Source organism: Aspergillus versicolor, assembly GCF_001890125.1.
Source record: "Aspergillus versicolor CBS 583.65 unplaced genomic scaffold ASPVEscaffold_8, whole genome shotgun sequence".
In the NCBI taxonomy this organism is placed as follows: domain Eukaryota; kingdom Fungi; phylum Ascomycota; class Eurotiomycetes; order Eurotiales; family Aspergillaceae; genus Aspergillus; species Aspergillus versicolor.
This window is the reverse complement of record NW_024467531.1, coordinates 1,676,253-1,694,744: the sequence shown is the minus strand read 5'-3', so window position 1 is coordinate 1,694,744 and position 18,492 is coordinate 1,676,253. Positions and strand designations below refer to the sequence as shown.

General features: G+C 54.0%; 10 protein-coding genes across 10 annotated transcripts; 6 read left to right on the top strand and 4 right to left on the bottom strand.

Annotated features, from left to right (window-relative positions):
- Positions 1 to 93: 93 nt before the first annotated feature.
- On the top strand, positions 94 to 2,157 carry fos-1 (sensor histidine kinase/response regulator Fos-1/TcsA; the record flags this gene model as incomplete). The annotated part of the gene is made up of 1 exon (XM_040817879.1): positions 94 to 2,157. The coding sequence occupies one exon, from the start codon at positions 94 to 96 to the stop codon at positions 2,155 to 2,157; it is 2,064 nt and encodes a 687-aa protein (XP_040671044.1).
- Positions 2,158 to 2,475: 318 nt separating this feature from the next.
- On the top strand, positions 2,476 to 3,657 carry ASPVEDRAFT_174099 (uncharacterized protein). Its single transcript, XM_040808754.1, has 6 exons — positions 2,476 to 2,544; positions 2,590 to 2,614; positions 2,669 to 2,687; positions 2,731 to 2,827; positions 2,872 to 3,544; positions 3,592 to 3,657. The coding sequence occupies exons 1-6, from the start codon at positions 2,481 to 2,483 to the stop codon at positions 3,641 to 3,643; spliced, it is 930 nt and encodes a 309-aa protein (XP_040671043.1). The 5' UTR covers positions 2,476 to 2,480; the 3' UTR covers positions 3,644 to 3,657.
- Positions 3,658 to 3,729: 72 nt separating this feature from the next.
- Positions 3,730 to 4,766, bottom strand: ASPVEDRAFT_31668 (uncharacterized protein; the record flags this gene model as incomplete). Its single annotated transcript, XM_040810515.1, has 3 exons — positions 3,730 to 3,895; positions 3,942 to 4,632; positions 4,703 to 4,766. The coding sequence occupies 3 exons, from the start codon at positions 4,764 to 4,766 to the stop codon at positions 3,730 to 3,732; spliced, it is 921 nt and encodes a 306-aa protein (XP_040671042.1).
- Positions 4,767 to 5,023: 257 nt separating this feature from the next.
- ASPVEDRAFT_893639 (uncharacterized protein) lies at positions 5,024 to 6,313 on the top strand (the record flags this gene model as incomplete). Its single annotated transcript, XM_040818594.1, has 3 exons — positions 5,024 to 5,104; positions 5,152 to 5,883; positions 5,939 to 6,313. 3 exons carry the CDS (start codon positions 5,024 to 5,026, stop codon positions 6,005 to 6,007), a joined length of 882 nt encoding a protein of 293 aa, XP_040671041.1. The 3' UTR covers positions 6,008 to 6,313.
- On the bottom strand, positions 5,998 to 8,878 carry ASPVEDRAFT_174097 (uncharacterized protein). Its single transcript, XM_040808753.1, has 2 exons — positions 8,661 to 8,878; positions 5,998 to 8,609 (listed from the first exon to the last, which is right to left on the bottom strand). Exons 1-2 carry the CDS (start codon positions 8,837 to 8,839, stop codon positions 6,440 to 6,442), a joined length of 2,349 nt encoding a protein of 782 aa, XP_040671040.1. The 5' UTR covers positions 8,840 to 8,878; the 3' UTR covers positions 5,998 to 6,439.
- A 73-nt stretch (positions 8,879 to 8,951) lies between these two features.
- Positions 8,952 to 9,851, bottom strand: ASPVEDRAFT_44786 (RraA family protein). The gene has a single exon (XM_040813138.1). It carries the CDS (start codon positions 9,594 to 9,596, stop codon positions 9,030 to 9,032), a length of 567 nt encoding a protein of 188 aa, XP_040671039.1. The 5' UTR covers positions 9,597 to 9,851; the 3' UTR covers positions 8,952 to 9,029.
- A 235-nt stretch (positions 9,852 to 10,086) lies between these two features.
- ASPVEDRAFT_55211 (uncharacterized protein) lies at positions 10,087 to 12,559 on the top strand (the record flags this gene model as incomplete). The annotated part of the gene is made up of 3 exons (XM_040815035.1): positions 10,087 to 10,152; positions 10,213 to 10,658; positions 10,717 to 12,559. 3 exons carry the CDS (start codon positions 10,087 to 10,089, stop codon positions 12,557 to 12,559), a joined length of 2,355 nt encoding a protein of 784 aa, XP_040671038.1.
- Positions 12,560 to 12,938: 379 nt separating this feature from the next.
- Positions 12,939 to 14,605, top strand: ASPVEDRAFT_893630 (sugar porter family MFS transporter; the record flags this gene model as incomplete). The annotated part of the gene is made up of 2 exons (XM_040818593.1): positions 12,939 to 13,184; positions 13,244 to 14,605. 2 exons carry the CDS (start codon positions 12,939 to 12,941, stop codon positions 14,603 to 14,605), a joined length of 1,608 nt encoding a protein of 535 aa, XP_040671037.1.
- A 189-nt stretch (positions 14,606 to 14,794) lies between these two features.
- On the top strand, positions 14,795 to 16,879 carry ASPVEDRAFT_86626 (Zn(II)2Cys6 transcription factor; the record flags this gene model as incomplete). The annotated part of the gene is made up of 1 exon (XM_040817878.1): positions 14,795 to 16,879. One exon carries the CDS (start codon positions 14,795 to 14,797, stop codon positions 16,877 to 16,879), a length of 2,085 nt encoding a protein of 694 aa, XP_040671036.1.
- On the bottom strand, positions 16,879 to 18,359 carry ASPVEDRAFT_44785 (uncharacterized protein). Its single transcript, XM_040813137.1, has one exon. It carries the CDS (start codon positions 18,291 to 18,293, stop codon positions 17,208 to 17,210), a length of 1,086 nt encoding a protein of 361 aa, XP_040671035.1. The 5' UTR covers positions 18,294 to 18,359; the 3' UTR covers positions 16,879 to 17,207.
- Between the last annotated feature and the right edge of the window lie 133 nt (positions 18,360 to 18,492).

Here is an 18,492-nt window from a genome sequence, read left to right as displayed (position 1 = left end):
CAGCATCCATGGATTCCTTCACGGTCTCTGAAAGCTCAAGGAGAAGGGGATCGTGAAGCTTGAGCCTTCCAACCTCTGTTATGCTATGGCACTATGATGCTGAATGGACAGCTATCCGCACTTTCTCTACAAGATGACCAGGAGCAACAACATAAGGCAGCGCATTCGCAGGATGCCTCGCCTGGTGATGTCATGGCAGCGAATGGCCCTCCCCCGCTGGGTCGCATCTACCGCTATACGCCCGTCCCAACCCTCGTCCTCGATCCGTCCATGACCATCGTCGAGGTCTCCAACAGCCATTCTACTATTTCCTGCCAGTCGCGCGATTCCCTACTCCATGCGACCGTTGGCGACCTCGACCCAGAGGCCATTCCGGTCCCCAACATCCCCACGCTCTACGGCGCATTACACGCGGCCTGTACGACTCGAGAGACCCAACTCATCGAGCGCATCGTCGCCAATAATAAGATCGCACTTAATCTCAGGGTGACCCCCATATTTGACGGGCCAACCCTGCTCTACGTCGTTTTGGAGGCCCAGAAGCTCACGGGAGAGGCCCAGAACCACCAGCATGGATACATGGATGAGACCTACAAAGTCCTGGTCGATACAGTCAGGGACTATGCGATCTTCATGCTCGATCCGCACGGGCGCATCGCCACCTGGAACGCAGGCGCCGGCGTTCTCAAGGGATACAAAGCAGAGGAGATCATCGGCAAGCACTTCTCCCTCTTCTACAGCCCAGAGGACAGAGCGAGCGGCAAGCCAGCCAAGGCACTTGACGTGTGCATGCGCGACGGCCGCTTCGAAGACGAGGGATGGAGGTATCGACGCGATGGCTCCAGATTCTGGGCCAACGCGCTCATCACCCCGATCTACCAGTTCGGGCAACACGTCGGCTTCGTCAAAATCACCCGCGACCTGACGGAGCGCAAGGAGGCGGAGGCGCGAATGATCACGGCGTTCGAGGAGTCGTCTCGACTAAAGACGGACTTCCTGGCTAATATCAGTCATGAGATTCGCACGCCGATGAATGGGATGCAGATTGCCTTGACCATGCTGGCTGATACGGGGCTGTCACCGCAGCAGGCTGAGCATGCTACCATTATTCAAGATTCAATGGCGCTGCTGCTTCAGATCGTCAATGACGTGTTGGACTACTCGAAACTGTCATCTGGCTCGTTCTCGCTGCACGCTGACATGGTCGACGTGAGGGATGTTGTTGGCGCCGTCGTGCGCAACTCTCGGCCGGCACTCAACGACGGCGTAGAACTGACCACGTCTATCCCTCCGGATCTCCCTCAGAGATTGCGAGGCGATCCCCTCAGGTACAGGCAGGTCCTGCAGAACCTAGTAGGCAACGCCGTCAAGTTCACCGACAAGGGATCCATCCGCGTGTCAATATCCTGCTCCCTCGACGAAGAAGATCCGGCCGTTTCTGTCATCAAAACAGAAGTAACAGACACCGGAATAGGCGTCCCTGAAAGTGCAATCCACACCCTCTTTACCCCCTTCACGTGCCTCGCCACTTCAACCAGACGCATGTATCAAGGCACCGGTCTGGGCCTCTCCATCTGCAAGAGCCTAGCAGAGCTCATGCAGGGGACGGTCGGATATGCACCCAACCCAGATGAGCACGGTAGCATCTTCTGGTTCACCGCGAAGATGGGCGGTGGATCCATCGCACTACCATCGTCGCCAAAGCAAGCCAATCCCTCCGCAACGGCAACGCCCGTACAACCAGACATCGCGACCGAGCTCCGGGCCGTCGCGCCCCGCAAGCAGGTCCTGCTAGTGGAAGACAACATGGTCAATCACACAGTGATGCTGAAACTGCTGCACAGTATGGGCTTCGAACGGGTTGACGGGGCGTGGAATGGCGCCGAGGCAGTGCGCCTGGTCAAGCAGAAACCATTATCATACGACGCCGTGCTAATGGACATCTCGATGCCGGTCATGGATGGGCTTACGGCGATGGCTCACATCCGCAAAATGGGTTTGCAGATTCCAATTATTGCAATCACGGGGAATGCATTGAAGGGCGATGCCGAGACGTACATGGCCCAGGGGATGAACGACTGCATAGACAAGCCGGTAAACCGCGACCGGCTGTTGAAAGTATTATGGAAGTGGATAGGGGATGGGTCTAATTCATAGCGACTTTAGGACCTAAACTCAGCTGTCTAGTATTATGGAGCTGTCTGGGCTTGGAGGTTAGAGTACGCAGTGGACCGGGCACACTCCGAACAGCGCAGTGATTAGGAATTCGGAACATACCATTGAATTGCTCCCGACATAAAGCGGAGCTGTAAGTAGCATTAGGGAGATTAGAGGCCTTGAATGTGCGATAATTCGTCGGAAATATCCGAGTCTGGAGCTTTGGAGAGGCTTCGTCCGATAATCGGCGATTCCACCATCTATATACAGCCCACCCAGTGCGAGTACGTAGTGTAGACTGTACTGTATCGCTATACTGCAAGATGTCGGCCCAGAAAGTGCCGCGCGAGATCAAGAAGAAGGATGTCACTCTCAGCAACCTTCTACGTAAGCCCTCACTCCTCTTATTGGAGACCCTAGCTAACTAGACAGTCGGCGCCTCGCTGAACATGTTCGAGTACGTTACGAGCACAATGCCTGATATTTCCTACTAGTTAACATTAAACTTCAGGGTTACCTCACTCGGCCAGGTACGTTATCTTGCATACCTTTCTAGCTCGTCTAACTGTGCAGCCTCTCGAAGTCATAAAAACCACCATGGCCGCCCACCGCAAAGACTCCTTCCCAGCTGCCATGCGACGCGTCTGGGCAAGAGGAGGCCTCTCAGGCTGTACGTTCCCCTCCCATAACCCAATAATGTCTAACGCTTCGCAGTCTACCAAGGCCTAATCCCGTGGGCATGGATCGAAGCCTCCTCCAAAGGCGCCGTGCTCCTCTTCGTCGCCTCCGAAGCCGAATACCACATCAAACGCCTCGGCGCCGCCGACGTGCTTGCCGGAATCGGTGGCGGTATGGTCGGTGGTGTCGCGCAGGCATACGCCACCGTAGGCTTCTGCACCTGCATGAAGACAGCAGAGATCACACGGTCCAAGCTCGCATCAGAGGGCACAAAACCACCCAGCACACTCGAGATGTTCCGCAACATCTACCGCACCGAGGGGCTGCGCGGGATCAACAAGGGCGTGCACGCCGTTGCCATTCGGCAAGTGACGAACTGGGGGTCTCGGTTTGGATTCTCGCGGCTAGCGGAGGACGTGATCCGGCGAGGAGCAGGGAAGGAAGAGGGTCATAAACTGAGTGCTGTTGAGAAGGTGCTTGCGTCGTCGATTGGAGGTGGTTTATCTGCTTGGAACCAGCCGGTTGAGGTGATCAGGGTTGAGCTGCAGAGTATGAAGAAGGATCCGTCTCGGCCGTCGAATATGACTATTGCCAGTGCTGCAAAGTACATATACCGGGAGAATGGCATTCGGGGGTTGTATCGTGGAGCAACACCGCGGATTGGGCTGGGGATCTGGCAGACTGTTTGCATGGTTGCGCTGGGGGATATGTATGTCTCTCTATGGCTTCATTTGATTTGATACTGACCGTGAACAGGGCCAAAGATGCGGTTGAGCGAGTTACTGGGGAGCGGGCTGGTGGGCATTGACGTATAGATATTAGACTTATAGACTTCTAGAATATTCAAAAGTTCTTTTCATTTGGTATACTATGTACTCTATTCCTAGCAATGGTCTAATTGTATAAGGCAGCCGGATTATCCACCATAAGAGCATTCCACTCCTCGTCTGACAGCCATGAACGAAGGCTCCGCAACCAGGCCAGATCATCGATGTTCAGATACGGAGTCTCCGTCAAAGCCTCCTCGGGCGTGCGGACCTTCATATGTGGTGTATGTGGCCTAACTAGTCAGCCAGGTGTCTCTTATAGTAATTAATGGTTCTTACCAGTCACTCCCCCAAACAACCTGTGTCGGATTTGCATCAAAGAACGCCCGGACAAGGGGCTTCAGATCTCCGTATTCCGGAGCCTGGTTACTGACTCGATACGGAGCACTAATCTTCACGTAAAGATGTCCAGATCTCATGAGCTCCAGAATCTCCCGGAACCCAGGCTGCTCGCTGACCTCGCCCTGTCCGGAAAGCATACTCGCACCTTTCAGCAGCGCAAAATGATCTGTGACTATCCGAGTCCCACTGGGTACAATCTCCCGTTCAAGGAACGGCTTCAGCTCCACCCAGAACTCAGGATGGGTATGCGTGAACGCCATGCTCCAGTCAGGGCAGACGTCGCGAATGGCACTCGCGTGAGCGCGCAATGCAGCCATCTGAAGCTGCACGTCGTGCATGGCTTTATACTGATACAGGTTGACGCGGATGCCGCAGATCCCAGCACGGCGCATGTCTTGCAGCTCCCCTGCCGTCACTGTTTGCGGGTCAATCACCCCTATGGCCTTGGTGTCGTTCGTTCCGAGCTCGGCCACGAATCCTCGGAGCGACGAGCAGTCGGAGCCATACGAGAGACCATGGGTGAGGACTGATTTGGTAATGCCGAGTGTTTTCTTGAATGCAATGAACTGGTCGATGGTTGCTGGAGGGGGCGTCAGGTGGCGATTGGGAGAGTATGCGAATCGTGCAGCTACAAGCAGAGTTAATATCTTAAATCAAAAACATAATAATCAAGAAACTGCATGTCGTGGAAGACATACGATCGAAGATGTGATGGTGGACATCCCACGCGCCGTTAGGGAACAATTCAGTAGCAACTTCCATCTTACTGGCCAGGGGAATCTAGTATATTGAACTGTCGATTCCAACTCTTGGATACCTTGCGTTAGATAGTAATAATAACCATTATCCCCGTCCGCTGTCGTGATCATTATTCCGGTGCCTGGTGCCGCCGGACTGATCCGAGGATCGCTCTGATGGGGGCTCGGAACACTCCGAAAACCGGGCCCTGTATACAAGTCCCCCGCTATATATGCATACAATGTCTAGAACAAGTATAGACGGCATAACTAAACATCATCATGTCTCAAAACCGAAACCCGTCTCCCTGGCAGTCAATTCTGGCCGGTGGGGCTGCTGGCGGCTTCGAGAGCCTCTTGACTGTATGTTTTCGCTACGCCACTGATGGCACCGACGTTGACTTGCACAGTACCCAACAGAATATCTCAAAACCAGACAGCAGCTACAGGCTACAGAGACGGGGAAGCCCATTTCTCCGGGTACGCTGCTCATCAGGACTCTCCGGCAGCATGGACCGGGACCCATGTATACCGGAAGCGCGGCGTTCTGCATCTCCAACGCGGGTAAGTCCGGGGTACGTTTCTTCGCATTCGACACAGCACGACAATACGTCACCAAGGACTCCTCCGGAAAGGCCACAGCATGGGGTAACATGCTCGCCGGAATGGTCGCGGGGGTCGCGGAGAGCGTCCTGGTGGTGACTCCGGGCGAGACACTCAAGACCAAAATCATCGACGACCAGGCCGGAGCAAAGCGCTACACATCGGCGACCCATGCAGTCCGATCCGTGCTATCGACCGAGGGCATTTCGGGCCTCTACCGGGGGGTAGTCCCGGTTACGCTGAAACAGTCCGCCAATGCCATGGTGCGCTTCACGAGCTACAACTTCTTCCTTGGGCAGCTCCGCGCGCTGTCCGGGCAGGATAAGCCCATCGCCGGCGCAACTGTTATTGCTGGGGGGCTGGCGGGTGTTGTCACTGTTTATGCCACTATGCCTTTTGACACCATCAAGACACGGCTACAAGCTCTTGACGGTCGGCAAAGGTACTCGGGAACTTTCGACTGCTTGCGCTCCATCGTATCCCGTGAAGGCGTTGCCGTTCTATGGCGTGGCACAACTCCTCGCCTAGCTCGACTAAGTGTACGTTTCCCAGTCGACGGTCCTATTGGGGTTGTATATTAACGTGCATTTCCAGATTTCCGGTGCCATAAGCTTCACTATCTATGAAAGCGTCATTCAATGGACTTGGTCTTTGCGTGATTAGGTGAAATATTATATACATCATCGAATATATATATATTAGATTCAAGGTGGGGTGCGCAAGAGCCCCGCTGTTTGTTTTACTAAATAAATATATACACCATAAAATACAATGATATACCAAAGTGTCCGGAAGACTGAATATAAAGTCGAGGACGAGCCAGCCTGTAAGAGTGATCCTCATCGAAGACTGATTCAACGGGCCGGGGCATAACGCGCTAGTCGAGAATGGGTTAGACCACTCAATTGACAAGCGTCTTGACCAATAGCACCACGCTTAAGCTTGCCTTTGAGTGGGACAGTTTATGCCTGAGGCATACATGGTTCAAGCTAGAATGTTTGCTGCCGCGAGTGGAAGCCACACTTGACATAAACTCCAAATATCGCCAGACGTGGGTTTGATTTTGATATTGTTGGTTTGGAGACACGTCAAACTTCAGAGGATTGAAGTGTCCAGGCAGACAGAGAATGGATCCCAGCCCCAATCCCCGTGGAGGAATTCTGCGAAAAAGTTCTCCATAACAGAGTCTACTGGGGTGGCTGCAGCCTCGTCAGGATGTCGCATGTCGTAGGGGAATGATTGCGCTGCAAAGAGCTGAGCAGTGTGGTGTCCGGTGTCGTCCGCGGGGAATGCGTCGTTGGATAGCATCGCCGACCCGTTATTGGGCAAGGGGTCAGTTGATTGTCCATCACCACTGATTCGCCTGCGCTGATTTGACCGTTGAGCCTCAGCCGATGCGTTCGTGGCACGCAAACGGCTCAACTGTTTGATCGTCAGATCGACAATCCTGTCGAAGTTCTCTTTGCCATTGCGCACGGAGGGCCACCACTGCCCTCCAATGCTTAGAAGATTTGAGCAGACCCGAAGATCACGCAAAGCGTCCGCAAAAGGCACCACTAGTTGTATATCCGGAGATGCCCAAAGGCAGTAGACGATGGTGGCCCCAGAGGAGAATATGCCATGGATGTTCCGCCAGTTGTAATACAGGCATTCCTCATTGTTCAGATGGTTATAGATATGGATACGCTCACTGGAGGACTGATAGCACTGGAGAAGGGCGGATTGTGAGGGGGACGGGAATGCCTGCGATGGCTGGTATAGAAGCGTTACCGCACCATGATACAGAGCTTCCAGCTTGAGCTGTTTGTGGTGGGACTTTGCTAACTCGTCCGGCTCTTGCTGGTGCCTGTTGGATTCCGACCAAGCGAGTCTGGCATCCGCGAGCCAGCTGTCAAGCGAAGCCTTGATGCGTTCCTGTTCCGCTGAATGATCGGCAGGCCAGTGGAATGCACTTCCCTGGCTCGGGAGATGATAGAATAACATTTTAATCTCTGAAATATAAGGATCCAATAAGAAACGATAAACAGATAATGTCATATCGTGCGGGATGCGTGGACGTAGGCCGCTCAAGCCATTCGCAATCGGGACATGCTCAACGGGGATATCGGCGGTTTGCGGGATCCGAAGATCAAAGGTTTCGTCGCGTATGCCGAGTGGTCGACCTTGGATGGTTGAGATTGACCTGTCCAAGTTGTAAACCGTATAAAAGACAAAACGCCGCATCGCAAGCGAAATAGGTGTCCCGTCGGAGGCACCCCGGGGCTCCCGGTGTAAACCCAAATCAATGCAGTGGGACATGGCCACATGCACCAAGGTCCAAATATTGAGATTCGTAGGAGCGGTCATTCCCTGAACTGTAAAGAGGAGAATGCTTTGTAGCCCCGACAAGGATATGCTAGACAAACATTCTGGCGCTGAGCTCACCGCAAATTTATAGAAACGAGTGGGTGAAAAGTCAAAATTTTTATTTCGAGTGAGCACCGTAGCTGCAAGGGAGAACACCATAAATACATGCAGGACAGCCGTAAAAATGGAGATGGGCGTAACATCCTTGTCGGCTACTTTATCATAGCGCCCATTATAGGGAAATGGAGCCATTTCGTCGGGCCAGCCATTCGCGTCCACATTAGTAGCTTGTTCCAGACTTTGTCCCGCGCAAAAGCTTAGAGCGTTATAAGCCTCGAGTAGTGATGTTGGGTGAAGGAATGGGTGATCGAGATGAATTTCCTGCAGGTAAACATTGAACAATGTCGTGGCCTCTTCGGGGGAAGGGAGATCAGCCGAGAGCTTTTTATATAGCAAGTAGAACGTCTCTAAAGAAGGGCGAGAGCGTTGGCGCCGATTTTGTGCCGGTCCTGTCGATGTCGACGCTGGACTTGCTAGAGAATCGCTGTGGGCACCGATCAGGTTGGTAAAGAAAAGGCCAGAGGAGGAGCCTAGGTAATGCGTTTGGCGGGAGTCTGAGTGAAGGGATAGCATTCCCAGGTCAACAGCAACCGAACGGGCCTCCGCAGCCGGTGCGGGATCAGAAACTGCATGGGAACTGGAAGTTTCGAGTGCAGTATGTGGTCGTTTCCGCGATGATGATGGCTCAATCGTCTGTTCAGGCGTGTACTGGTGAACAGCTTCGACTATGCTTATATCATGACTGCCATCAGAGGTGCTGCCATCCAGCTGCGGGCCCTGTGTCAGGTCGAAATCAGCATCCAGAGTCTTGATTTGCTGTTCTAGCCACTGGATGCGAGAGCGACAGCGTGCAGCGTAGCTGGTCTGGTCAACAGGATATCAACAACAAGCCAACTGAAAGTAAGCTTACTCGCGGGGAATGGAACGGTCATTATTGCGACCGTCGACATCGACACAGGAGACACCAGCCTTTGCGCAATTTGAGCAGGCAGGGATGCCCCCATCACACTTGATTCGCTTGGTCCTGCATCGTCGACATGCAAGGCGCACCTTTTTATGTGGAGTGACTTGGCCATCTGCGGATCTCATGATGAACAGAGCTCCAGTCGCGGTGGTTGATACATGAGGAGTGATGCTGAAGGTGAAGCCCGGAGCGTTCCGACGACCGAAAGGGAAGGAGAACGATGCCAAGTCATGTGGCCTTGTCACGCGTTACTGGATTTGGACTAGTCTATTTATATCTGCCTGAGGCCTCAACTACTTGTACAACAACACCATCTCACTTCCTCAACCTCTTGATGGTAGGGCCCATCTCATCTCCGTTCTCAAGATACTCCCTAGTCTGCTCATCTATATCGTACCTGCTCTGGCATAAATCCACGCATCCCTCCACCTTGTCTACCGGCACCGCGACAACCCCATCGGCATCTCCCACAATGTAGTCGCCTGGCTGGATCACAACGGTCTCTCCACCTTCTGTGCTGGTGTACGTGACGGGTACGTTCAATTCGGATGATCGAGTGAATGTGTTCGAGCCTAGTATGCTTATGTCTCGCGCGAATAGTCCAACCCCTAACTCCTGATGCTCGGCGAGATCGCGAAATCGTCCGTCAATCACAACCCCGGCAGCTCCCAACTTCTTCGCTCTTGTACTCATCAATCCGCCCCAGCATGCGCTGACTAGTCCTTTTGGTTGCGAAACAAAGACGACACTGTCCTTCGGGATCGCATCGGCAAAGTGTTTCGGGGGACTGGGGGAGGCCTTGTCGGAATCCCGAACCATGCGTACAGTGTAGGCCGGCCCGAAAATCTTACTCTTGGTACACATAACCCCGGGCGAGAACATCTTCAGGCCCGGGAGGTAACCACCGTTCGGAACTCCAAGTCGGACGAGGGCATCGCCAATCTATCCACGAGCCCTGGAGGTCAGCAACAGATCCCGTCAAAGTCGCAAGGTCACTTACGTCGCACGAGGCGAACTTTCGTAGTGCGCGGAGAGTCTCTGTTTTGAATGCCATCGTGATATGTGTATGAAGGGATGATTAGGATGCGAGCATGGGTTAAGAAGTCTTGTATCGGAGTTGTGGATGGCCTGGCTCTCCCGCCCTGGACTGCTCCGAGCCCCCTTCTGAGGCCACCGGATTACTCCGCATACAATGTTGCGGGCAAATCGCCGCAGTCGGACAAGGCCTGCAAACCTCGGCAGTCTAGGAGCTCCTGATCTTTTCTTTCGCGATTGAATTTGCTGAATCTTTTTTCTTTCTTCCTGTGATGACCCTTGTGGCGCGATATTCCCAAAAATGCAGCGAATACTCCCAACTCTGCGGCGAGACGGAATGGCGCGCCATGTCGCCAAAACCACGCTGAGCAGACGGTTCGCAACGCACCCAGGTTCGTCAGTGGTATGTACACCTTAATGGACATTGCGGTATAATGCGCTGATTGGTCGCACCTACGTATAGCTTTTCGGCGTAGATTACGCTCGCCAGATTCGCAACCTGGAGGTCGCGAAAGGCGGTTCAGCTCGACCGCTCACGTTGACCGAAAAACTACTCTACTCACACCTGATCACATCGGAAAAGAGCACCTGGGATGTGGAGCGCATTGAAAGGGGAAAGACTATCCTGGAACTGCGGCCTGACCGTGTAGCCTGCCACGATGCTACGGCGACAATGGCTCTGTTGCAATTCATTAGCGCGGGGCTTCCGCGAGTCGCAGTTCCCACGACAGTACACAGCGACCATTTGATCATCTCGGAGAAGGGCGCTGAGGAAGATATGCGACGCGCTCTGGGAGAGCATTCGGAAGTTTACGATTTCCTCAGTAGTGCGTCGCGCAAATACGGTATTGGATTCTGGAAGCCAGGCTCGGGCATTATACATACGGTGATATTCGAGAATTATGCTACGTAAGAGCACCAAGTGCGAGACTTCCCCCCGGCAAGCGTAGCTGACCTTTATGCGTAGACCTGGAGGCCTCATTATTGGGACAGACTCTCATACCCCCAATGCTGGAGGAATGGGCATGCTAGGTATTGGGGTTGGCGGCGCAGATGCTGTGGATGCGATGTCAGGAATGCCATGGGAGTTGGTGGCTCCCAAGGTTGTTGGAGTGCGCTTGACAGGGAAAATGTCGGGGTGGACGTCAACAAAAGATATCATCTGCAAGATTGCAGGCCTATTGACAGTATCGGGTGGAAAAGGTCGAGTGATCGAGTTCTTTGGTCCAGGGACCCAGACACTGGGAGCAACGGCCATGGCGACCATTTGTAACATGTCAGCAGAGATTGGGTCGACCTCATGCATCTTCCCATACAATGATGCAATGGGCCGGTATCTGAAGGCCACTAAACGAGCACACGTTATTGAACAGGCGCAGCAAGCAAAGGATGTCCTCCTAACGGCCGATGAGGGCTCCGACAGCTACTACGACCAGGTTATCGAGATCGATCTCAGCTCGCTAGAACCCCACGTCAATGGCCCATATACACCCGACCTTGCGCATCCGATATCCAAGTTGAAGACAGCTTTCAATGGGGAACAATGGCCGGTGGAGCTGAGCCATGCAATGGTAGGCAGCTGCACGAATAGTTCGTACGAGGACCTTGACAAGACACGGCAGATTGTATCGCAGGCGCGCGCGGCAGGATTCACAAAATTCCCAACGCCTTTCATGGTCACGCCTGGCAGCGAACAGATTCGGGCTACAGCGGAGGCAGATGGAATTCTCGATGAACTTAGGGACGCCGGGGCCGTCGTTCTCAGCAGTTCATGTGGTCCCTGCGTTGGATCCTGGGATCGCAAAGATGTCGATGTGCGTGGAAAGGAAAAGAACTCTGTCGTATCCAGCTTCAATCGCAATTTTGTCGGACGCCATGATAGTAACCCTGCGACGCACTCGTTTGTGACCTCACCCGAGTTGACGACCGCGTTCGCCTATGCAGGACGACTGGATTTTAATCCCCTAACAGACAGCGTCAATGTACCCGGGGACGCGCACAAAGAGCTGCACTTCTTGCCCCCTGTCAGTCATGAGCTCCCTTCGAGTTTCGAAACTGGCAACGATACGTTCCAGGAGCCCTCCTCAGATGGTTCAAACTTGACCGTGGACATAAGCCCGCAATCTGACCGACTACAACTGCTTCAGCCATTCCACGCCTGGAAGCCTGGAAGCGCTGATGGCATGGAGTTACTCATTAAAGTGAAGGGGAAGTGCACGACGGACCACATCTCCCCTGCTGGGCCGTGGTATAAGTACCGAGGTCATCTCGAGAACATCAGTAATAACATGTTCACAACCGCTGTGAACGCGTTCCTTGGAGGAGACAATCCGAATGAGCTCGGCCATACCCGCCATCCCATAACCTCGGAACTGCAGGTCGTTCCCCAAGTAGCACGGGATTTGAAGCGCCAGGGCGTGCGATGGTGCATAGTAGGTGACCACAACTACGGCGAAGGCAGCTCGCGTGAACACGCAGCCCTTGAACCTCGTTACCTCGGAGGAGTCGCAGTCATTGCACGGTCATTTGCGCGAATCCACGAGACCAACCTTAAGAAGCAGGGCATGCTGCCGCTGACTTTTGCGGACATTGCAACATACGATCGTATTGCTGATGGTGACCGGATAACTTTGGTCGGAGTAGAAGAGGGCGAGCTGAGCCCTGGATCGCGAGTAACGATGCGGGTTGAAACCAAGCAGGGCGAGACCTGGGAAGCAGAACTGACACACAGCTACCACAGCGGGCAGATTCCATGGCTGCGGGCTGGCAGCGCCCTCAACCATATCAAAGCTACGGCTCTAGCGCAATAGACAATCACACAAGAGTCCACTAGTCGAATCTTCTCCACACCCCGTAGGCGTTACTCCAACCCGCGGAATATTGCACGTAATTCCTTTGCTATGATTTGCCCTGGTTGGGCCCGGGGTAGTCCAAGGCCCCGGAGACGCACGTCCGGAGCCTTCCGGGGTCTCTCTCCGCATTCTCTGCTCTCCAGTGCAGCAGACAATGGACAGACAGACGTTCAGCCGGCCAGCCTGACTGGAGCCAGCTGGATCGGCTTGCTGGGTACTATGGTATATTTCCCTATAAAAGACGCCGTTGACTTGGCTTTCTCTTGACACTTGTTTATGCAGAACCCTGAGCGAAGGCACCCCCTGCACTCCTCCATTCAACTCAAGACCTTTCACAATGCCGGCAGCAGGTGGTGGAATTGACCGCAATGCCCTACAGAAAGTCCCCAAGGCTGCCTGCGGGCCGTACATATGGCTGGCAGCCATCTGGGCGTCTTACTGTGGCGGTCTTCATGGCTTCAACACCGCCAACATCTCCGGCGCCATGGGCCTAGATCCGTTTGTTCGGGACTTTGGTTGGACAAATCTGTCGGAGGAGCAAGTCTCAAACAACTCAGGCTGGGCAGTCTCGTCCATGTTACTTGTAAGTGACCATCGACCTCTATTGCTGCTTGACTCTCCTGACCCGATATCTCTGTCTAGGGCCAGACTGCCGGTGTTATCTTGTCAGGTCCTCTCCTTGAACGTCGAGGCCGCAAGCCAGTTATCCTTGCCAGTGCCATCTTCTACACCATCGGAGCTCTCCTGATGTGTGCCAATGTTGGTTCGTTTGCCGAGTTGCTCGTCGGCCGCGTGCTCTCAGGGCTGGGATCTGGATGTGGCATGACTGCTGGTCCAGTTTACATCTCTGAAGTAGCGCCACGAGAGCTGCGAGGAATGATGACAACCTTTTACAATATTAATATTATGGGTGGCGTCGCCGGTAGTTACTGGATAAACTACGCCTCGCTTCAAGTGATCCCGTCTAGCTCCAGCTGGCAGTGGCGAACCACCCTGGTGCTTCAGCTGATTCCTTCGATTGCGATTTTCGTCGGATTCCTGTTCTTTCCAGAGAGTCCTCGGTATTTGCTGATGCGTGGTAGTGTCGACGCTGCTCGACACAGCTTGTGCAAGCTTCGTGGTGGCTTGGATGAAAGTGATCCATACCTGGCCCAAGAATACAGAGAGCTACAGAGCATGGCAGAGACCGGGTCTGAGAGCAAGCGTGGCCTGGATGCCCTCAAGTCGCTTTTTAAGGAGTGTACCCAAGACTCCACAGCTCGCCATCTTCTCGTCTTCGTGGTGCTCATCCAGACGTTCTTCATCATGTCTGGAGGAAACTCGATTACCTACTACGCACCGACTATCCTATCATCCATGGGACTTGATTCCAACCAAGTTCTCCTATTCACCGCTGTTTATGGATTGATCAAGGTTGTCTCTGTCATTCTCTACGCATTCTTCCTCACCGATCGATACGGCCGTCGACCGCTGCTACTGATAGGCTCAGCTATGAACGTCGCGTGTCTGGTATATCTTGCAGCCTTCCTCGGCACTGCGAACATTTCCGACACAGGCTCGCCATCAGCAGCAGCCTGGGTTGCCATTGTGGCGATCTGCCTGTTCGCCATCGGTTACGGCTTTGGATGGGCACCAGCATTCTCCCTGACAGCATCAGAAATCTGCCCGACTCATTTGCGAGGCCCCATAGTGTCTATTGCCTTCACGTACCAAAATCTGCTGAACTTTGGGATCTCGCGTGGGTTTCCAAACATGACCCAGGATATGCATGCATGGGGTCCCTTTGCTCTATTCGCGGCGTTCACCGGGTGCGCAACGGTCTGGGTATATTTCGCTTTCCCTGAATGTAAGGGCAGGAGCATGGAGAGCGTCGGCGAGATCTTCACGCTGCCATGGTATCGCACAGGGTTCTCCAAAGTGGTGCCCCGGGAAACATCGGAGGACTGCGACCTGGAGAAGAACGGAATCGGCAGTGTGCACCAGGAGACCACCAAGAGCACTTAGAAATAGCTTACTAGTTACTAGATTGGGTAGCAATAGCAACTGTGGATATAGCTAAGCCTTACTACTATGGAACAAGCGTCGCTGTGGACCCGATCGGCCTCGCATAAGCTTATGCGTAACAATGCCAACAATTCTGCCTTCCTCACTCCTTTCTCTTTTCTTTACTTTCAAACCATTAACAGAAGCAACATGGCGACTCAACGTCCTCTGCGAAGCTGTATTCTCTGTCGCCAGCGCAAGGTCAAATGCGACCGACAGCAACCCTGCGCCAACTGCGTGCGATCCGAATCGCAATGCGTATACCCAGCAGGCGTTGGGCGCGCTCCAAAACGACCTCGCAAGGCCGTCGAAGCGCGGCTTCTGGCCCAGTTGACCCGGCTGGAGAGTGCCGTCAAGCGCATGGAAGGGCAATCAGTCGAGACCAGTTCCAGCACCCGAGTCGAAGGTGAAACCGACGATCGCAAACCGGAGGTCGAGCAGCAATTCGGCCGGCTGGTTATCGACAACAACCAGAGCTGCTACGTGAGCAGTGCGCCGTGGACGCAGCTGGGAGATGAGATCGAGGAGATGCGCGATTTGCTGCATCAGCCTGCCTCCGACGACGAGGAAGAGCAGTCCGTTTCGGCATTCGAAGGGCCTAGTCCTGGGCCCGGTATGAATGGAGCCATCATGGGCTTTCGCGCGCTGGCGCATTCCCTGCATGTATATCACCCTTCTCTGTCGCATGCAGTCGCCTTGTTCGATATATTCAAGGCAAATGTGGCACCCCTTGTGCGCGTCTTCCATATGCCCACGCTGGAGAGGCTCTTCTGGGATGCAGTGGCCTCCATGGAGAGCATCGAGAAGAACATGGAAGCCCTACTCTTCTCTATCTACTACTCGGCCCTGATCAGTCTGGACTCGGAACAATGCTTGAGCACGCTTGGAATATCCAGATCCGCTGCTCTCGAGAAATATCGCTTCGCCGTCGAGCAGGCCCTGGCTCGCGCGAATCTACTCAACACGCAGAACCTCCTCCTCCTACAGGCAACGGTCCTGTTCCTCACAGCTGTGCGCAACGAAGACGACTCACGCACGGTATGGTCGCTCACTGCCCTCGTCTACCACATCGCACAAGCCATGGGCCTCCATCGCGACGGCGAAGCCTTCGGGCTAAGACCTCTAGAGACCGAACTACGACGCCGGCTCTGGTGGCACATCTGTCTCCTCGACAACCGCTCAACAGACTATCATGGCAGCGAGCCCATCGTGCACGAATCCGTCTTCGACACGAGAATGCCCCTCAACATCAACGACTGCGATATAACTGCCGAAATGACCCAACCACCGCCAGAGCACGAGGGTGCAACGGAAATGACCCTCTCCCTTATCCGCTGCACTTCTATGCAAGTCGTCTGGAAGGTCGGGTACATGGCACCTCGCGAGAACTACAGCTCAAAAACCGACCAGCAAGACTCAGCGGATCGAATTGCCCTAGCAGAAGACCTAGAGCGTCGTCTCCACGACCAATTCCTGAAGTACTGCGACCCAAGCATCCCACTGCTGCGGGTCGCCTCAACGGTAGCCCGAATCATAACACGGCGCATGTGGATGGGAATCCTCTCCCCGCTCGCCCGGAAGGACAGAATCATCCGGGACCGTCTATTCCAGGACTCGATCCAAGTGCTGGAACTCTCGACCGCGCTGCTAACAGAAGAAGACGTGAGCCGGTGGGCGTGGCACTCCCGGACACATATCCAGTGGTACTCGGTAGCCTTCCTCCTCGCTGAACTCTGCTGGAGGGCCCCGTCCGCGGAATGTGATCATGCCTGGGAATGCGTTACGGCTGTGTACGACCGGTGGGCTTCAATGGACTTGGACAAGAAGGTGACTCTCTGGCGTCCTATCCGGCGATTGATGGCGCGGGCTCGGTATGTGCGTGAGATACGGAATGTCACGCATCCTGCTGGAGTGGTGCATCACTGGAGATCTGCTGGTGGCTCGCAATCGCAGTCACAATCACAATCCAAATCACCATCGGCAGAGAATATTAGCCCACGGACTGGGCTGATGTCCCAGCCTTTACCGGGATCCCGGGGAGACATGGCATTGACGCCGAGTCAGGACCCCCTGATGGAGATGTTACCCTCAAGGAACGATGGGCTTTTCGATCCCTCGGCCACGGGCCTTTTTGGCTTACTGTCCGAGACGAATGCGTTTCCTTGGGGACCGGGGTATATCGCTGATATAAATGGTTTACCTGATCCAGGGCAGTCGCCTTGGTCGACGGGGTGATCTTGAGAAGATCGGCTTGATCTCATAAGTTAAGGCTTTTTAATAAATTATTAGAGAGCTACGTAGGGTTAATATGTAATATTTTTATATCGACACTCGCCCCGGTGCTCCTGGGGACCAGTATTGTCCCATCTTTTACATTCCGTGATGAATAGCGGTGTATACCTTTGTTATTTGATGATTTGGAATATATACTCCCTGACCATACATGTAGTTCGAGATCTAGAAATGTCAGGGCAGTAAACGACGAGGGTTCAGGTTGTTGGTGGGCGGTGCCGAAAGCAGGATGTCCAACCAACAAAGACTATATTGACTGTATCAAATCAATTCAGCTATCAGACTTGACAACTGCCCAAATATCAGGTTCAACACGGACAGCCGGTGCCACCAGCTTCGAGACCTCAAGCACAGTTGGACTCGGGGGAGGCTGACCCATAACAGCGTAGGCTGCTTGTTGGATCTCTGGCCACTCCCGAAGATCCATAACATACCATGTTGTCTTGAAGACATTGTCCCAGTCAGATCCTGCGGCCGCGAGGATATGTTCGAGGTTCCTCAGCGCGACGACCGTTTGCTCAGCCGCAGAGGCTTCGGGCCTGTGCTTATACGTATCCCGCGCCTTGCCGCCGACAAAAACAGGAATCGCCGGCTGCCCTGAAATTGCAACTATCCGCTTATCGAAGGTCACTCGGGAAATGTCAGACGTGCCCTCAGTCACCGACGGCAATTCAAATGTGGCCTCCACATTGATGCAAGAGCCTTCTTCAAGAACCTTGGGGGCAGAAATAGGCACGACAACAGGAGGGCGAGTCGGGTATCGCGATCTAACAACGTCCTGGCAGATAGGCCACACTCGCATGTCGGATAGGTATACCTCCAGCTTGACAACACGGCCCGAACCACCTACTGCAGATACGCGATTGGTGATAGCATCGATCGCGGCGTTGAACTCCGCCGCCGCGCCCTTTCCGGCAGCAAGGCCGGCACTCGCATTGGCAAAGCCCAGAAAACCGGGGGATTTCGAACGACGCTCATGAGAGTCGGGAACTGCCGCCCACACGTCGAGTTCAACGCGGAATCCAAATTCGGAACAGACAGGAACCTCAATCAGCGTGCTGGTCGGGAGATCGGATCCGAAATGTTGGTCGAACTCCGGCTGGCTGGACCATATTTCACGCACGTCTGTCATGAAGCGGACGAGTTTGACAGCTCTTGCGCTAGGTCCATGCTCAGACAGAGCATCAGAGAGGTTTAGCAAGCAGTCGCGCGTTTGATCGGCTATTGAAGAGCGGACGGTGCCATCTCGCTTGGGCGATATGAGGCCGAGGGGTTTTATACGGGTCCCTGGCTGGAGGACGAAGGCAGGAGTGTAGGCGAAGCCTTCGGGGGTGTTGGCGGGGAAGATCGGATCCATGGTGTTAACTTGTGCGGCGATACATCGGTATTGGAGCTGAGGAGATGTGAAGGTGGTGAAGGTGGTGAAGATTGGACAAGTTCGCTAGGATGACTTCATGGGCCTCGGCGATGACGGCTTACTAAGCCATATCCACTTTGGCGTCATTGTAGATAGAGATGCCAGAAAGTTTAATACTTGCTAAGGGAGTAATGAGATT

Bases quoted from the DNA above. Each gene is read 5' to 3' on its own strand.
- ASPVEDRAFT_44786 (XM_040813138.1), bottom strand. From the start codon at position 9,596: ATGTTCTCGCCCGGGGTTATGTGTACCAAGAGTAAGATTTTCGGGCCG.
- ASPVEDRAFT_44785 (XM_040813137.1), bottom strand. From the start codon at position 18,293: ATGGATCCGATCTTCCCCGCCAACACCCCCGAAGGCTTCGCCTACACT.
- ASPVEDRAFT_174097 (XM_040808753.1), bottom strand. From the start codon at position 8,839: ATGAGATCCGCAGATGGCCAAGTCACTCCACATAAAAAGGTGCGCCTT. The intron at 8,610-8,660 runs GTAAGCTTACTT...TGACCAGACCAG, and splicing joins GACCGTTCCATTCCCCGCGA to CTACGCTGCACGCTGTCGCT.
- ASPVEDRAFT_174099 (XM_040808754.1), top strand. From the start codon at position 2,481: ATGTCGGCCCAGAAAGTGCCGCGCGAGATCAAGAAGAAGGATGTCACT. The intron at 2,545-2,589 runs GTAAGCCCTCAC...CTAACTAGACAG, and splicing joins CACTCTCAGCAACCTTCTAC to TCGGCGCCTCGCTGAACATG. The intron at 3,545-3,591 runs GTATGTCTCTCT...GACCGTGAACAG, and splicing joins ATGGTTGCGCTGGGGGATAT to GGCCAAAGATGCGGTTGAGC.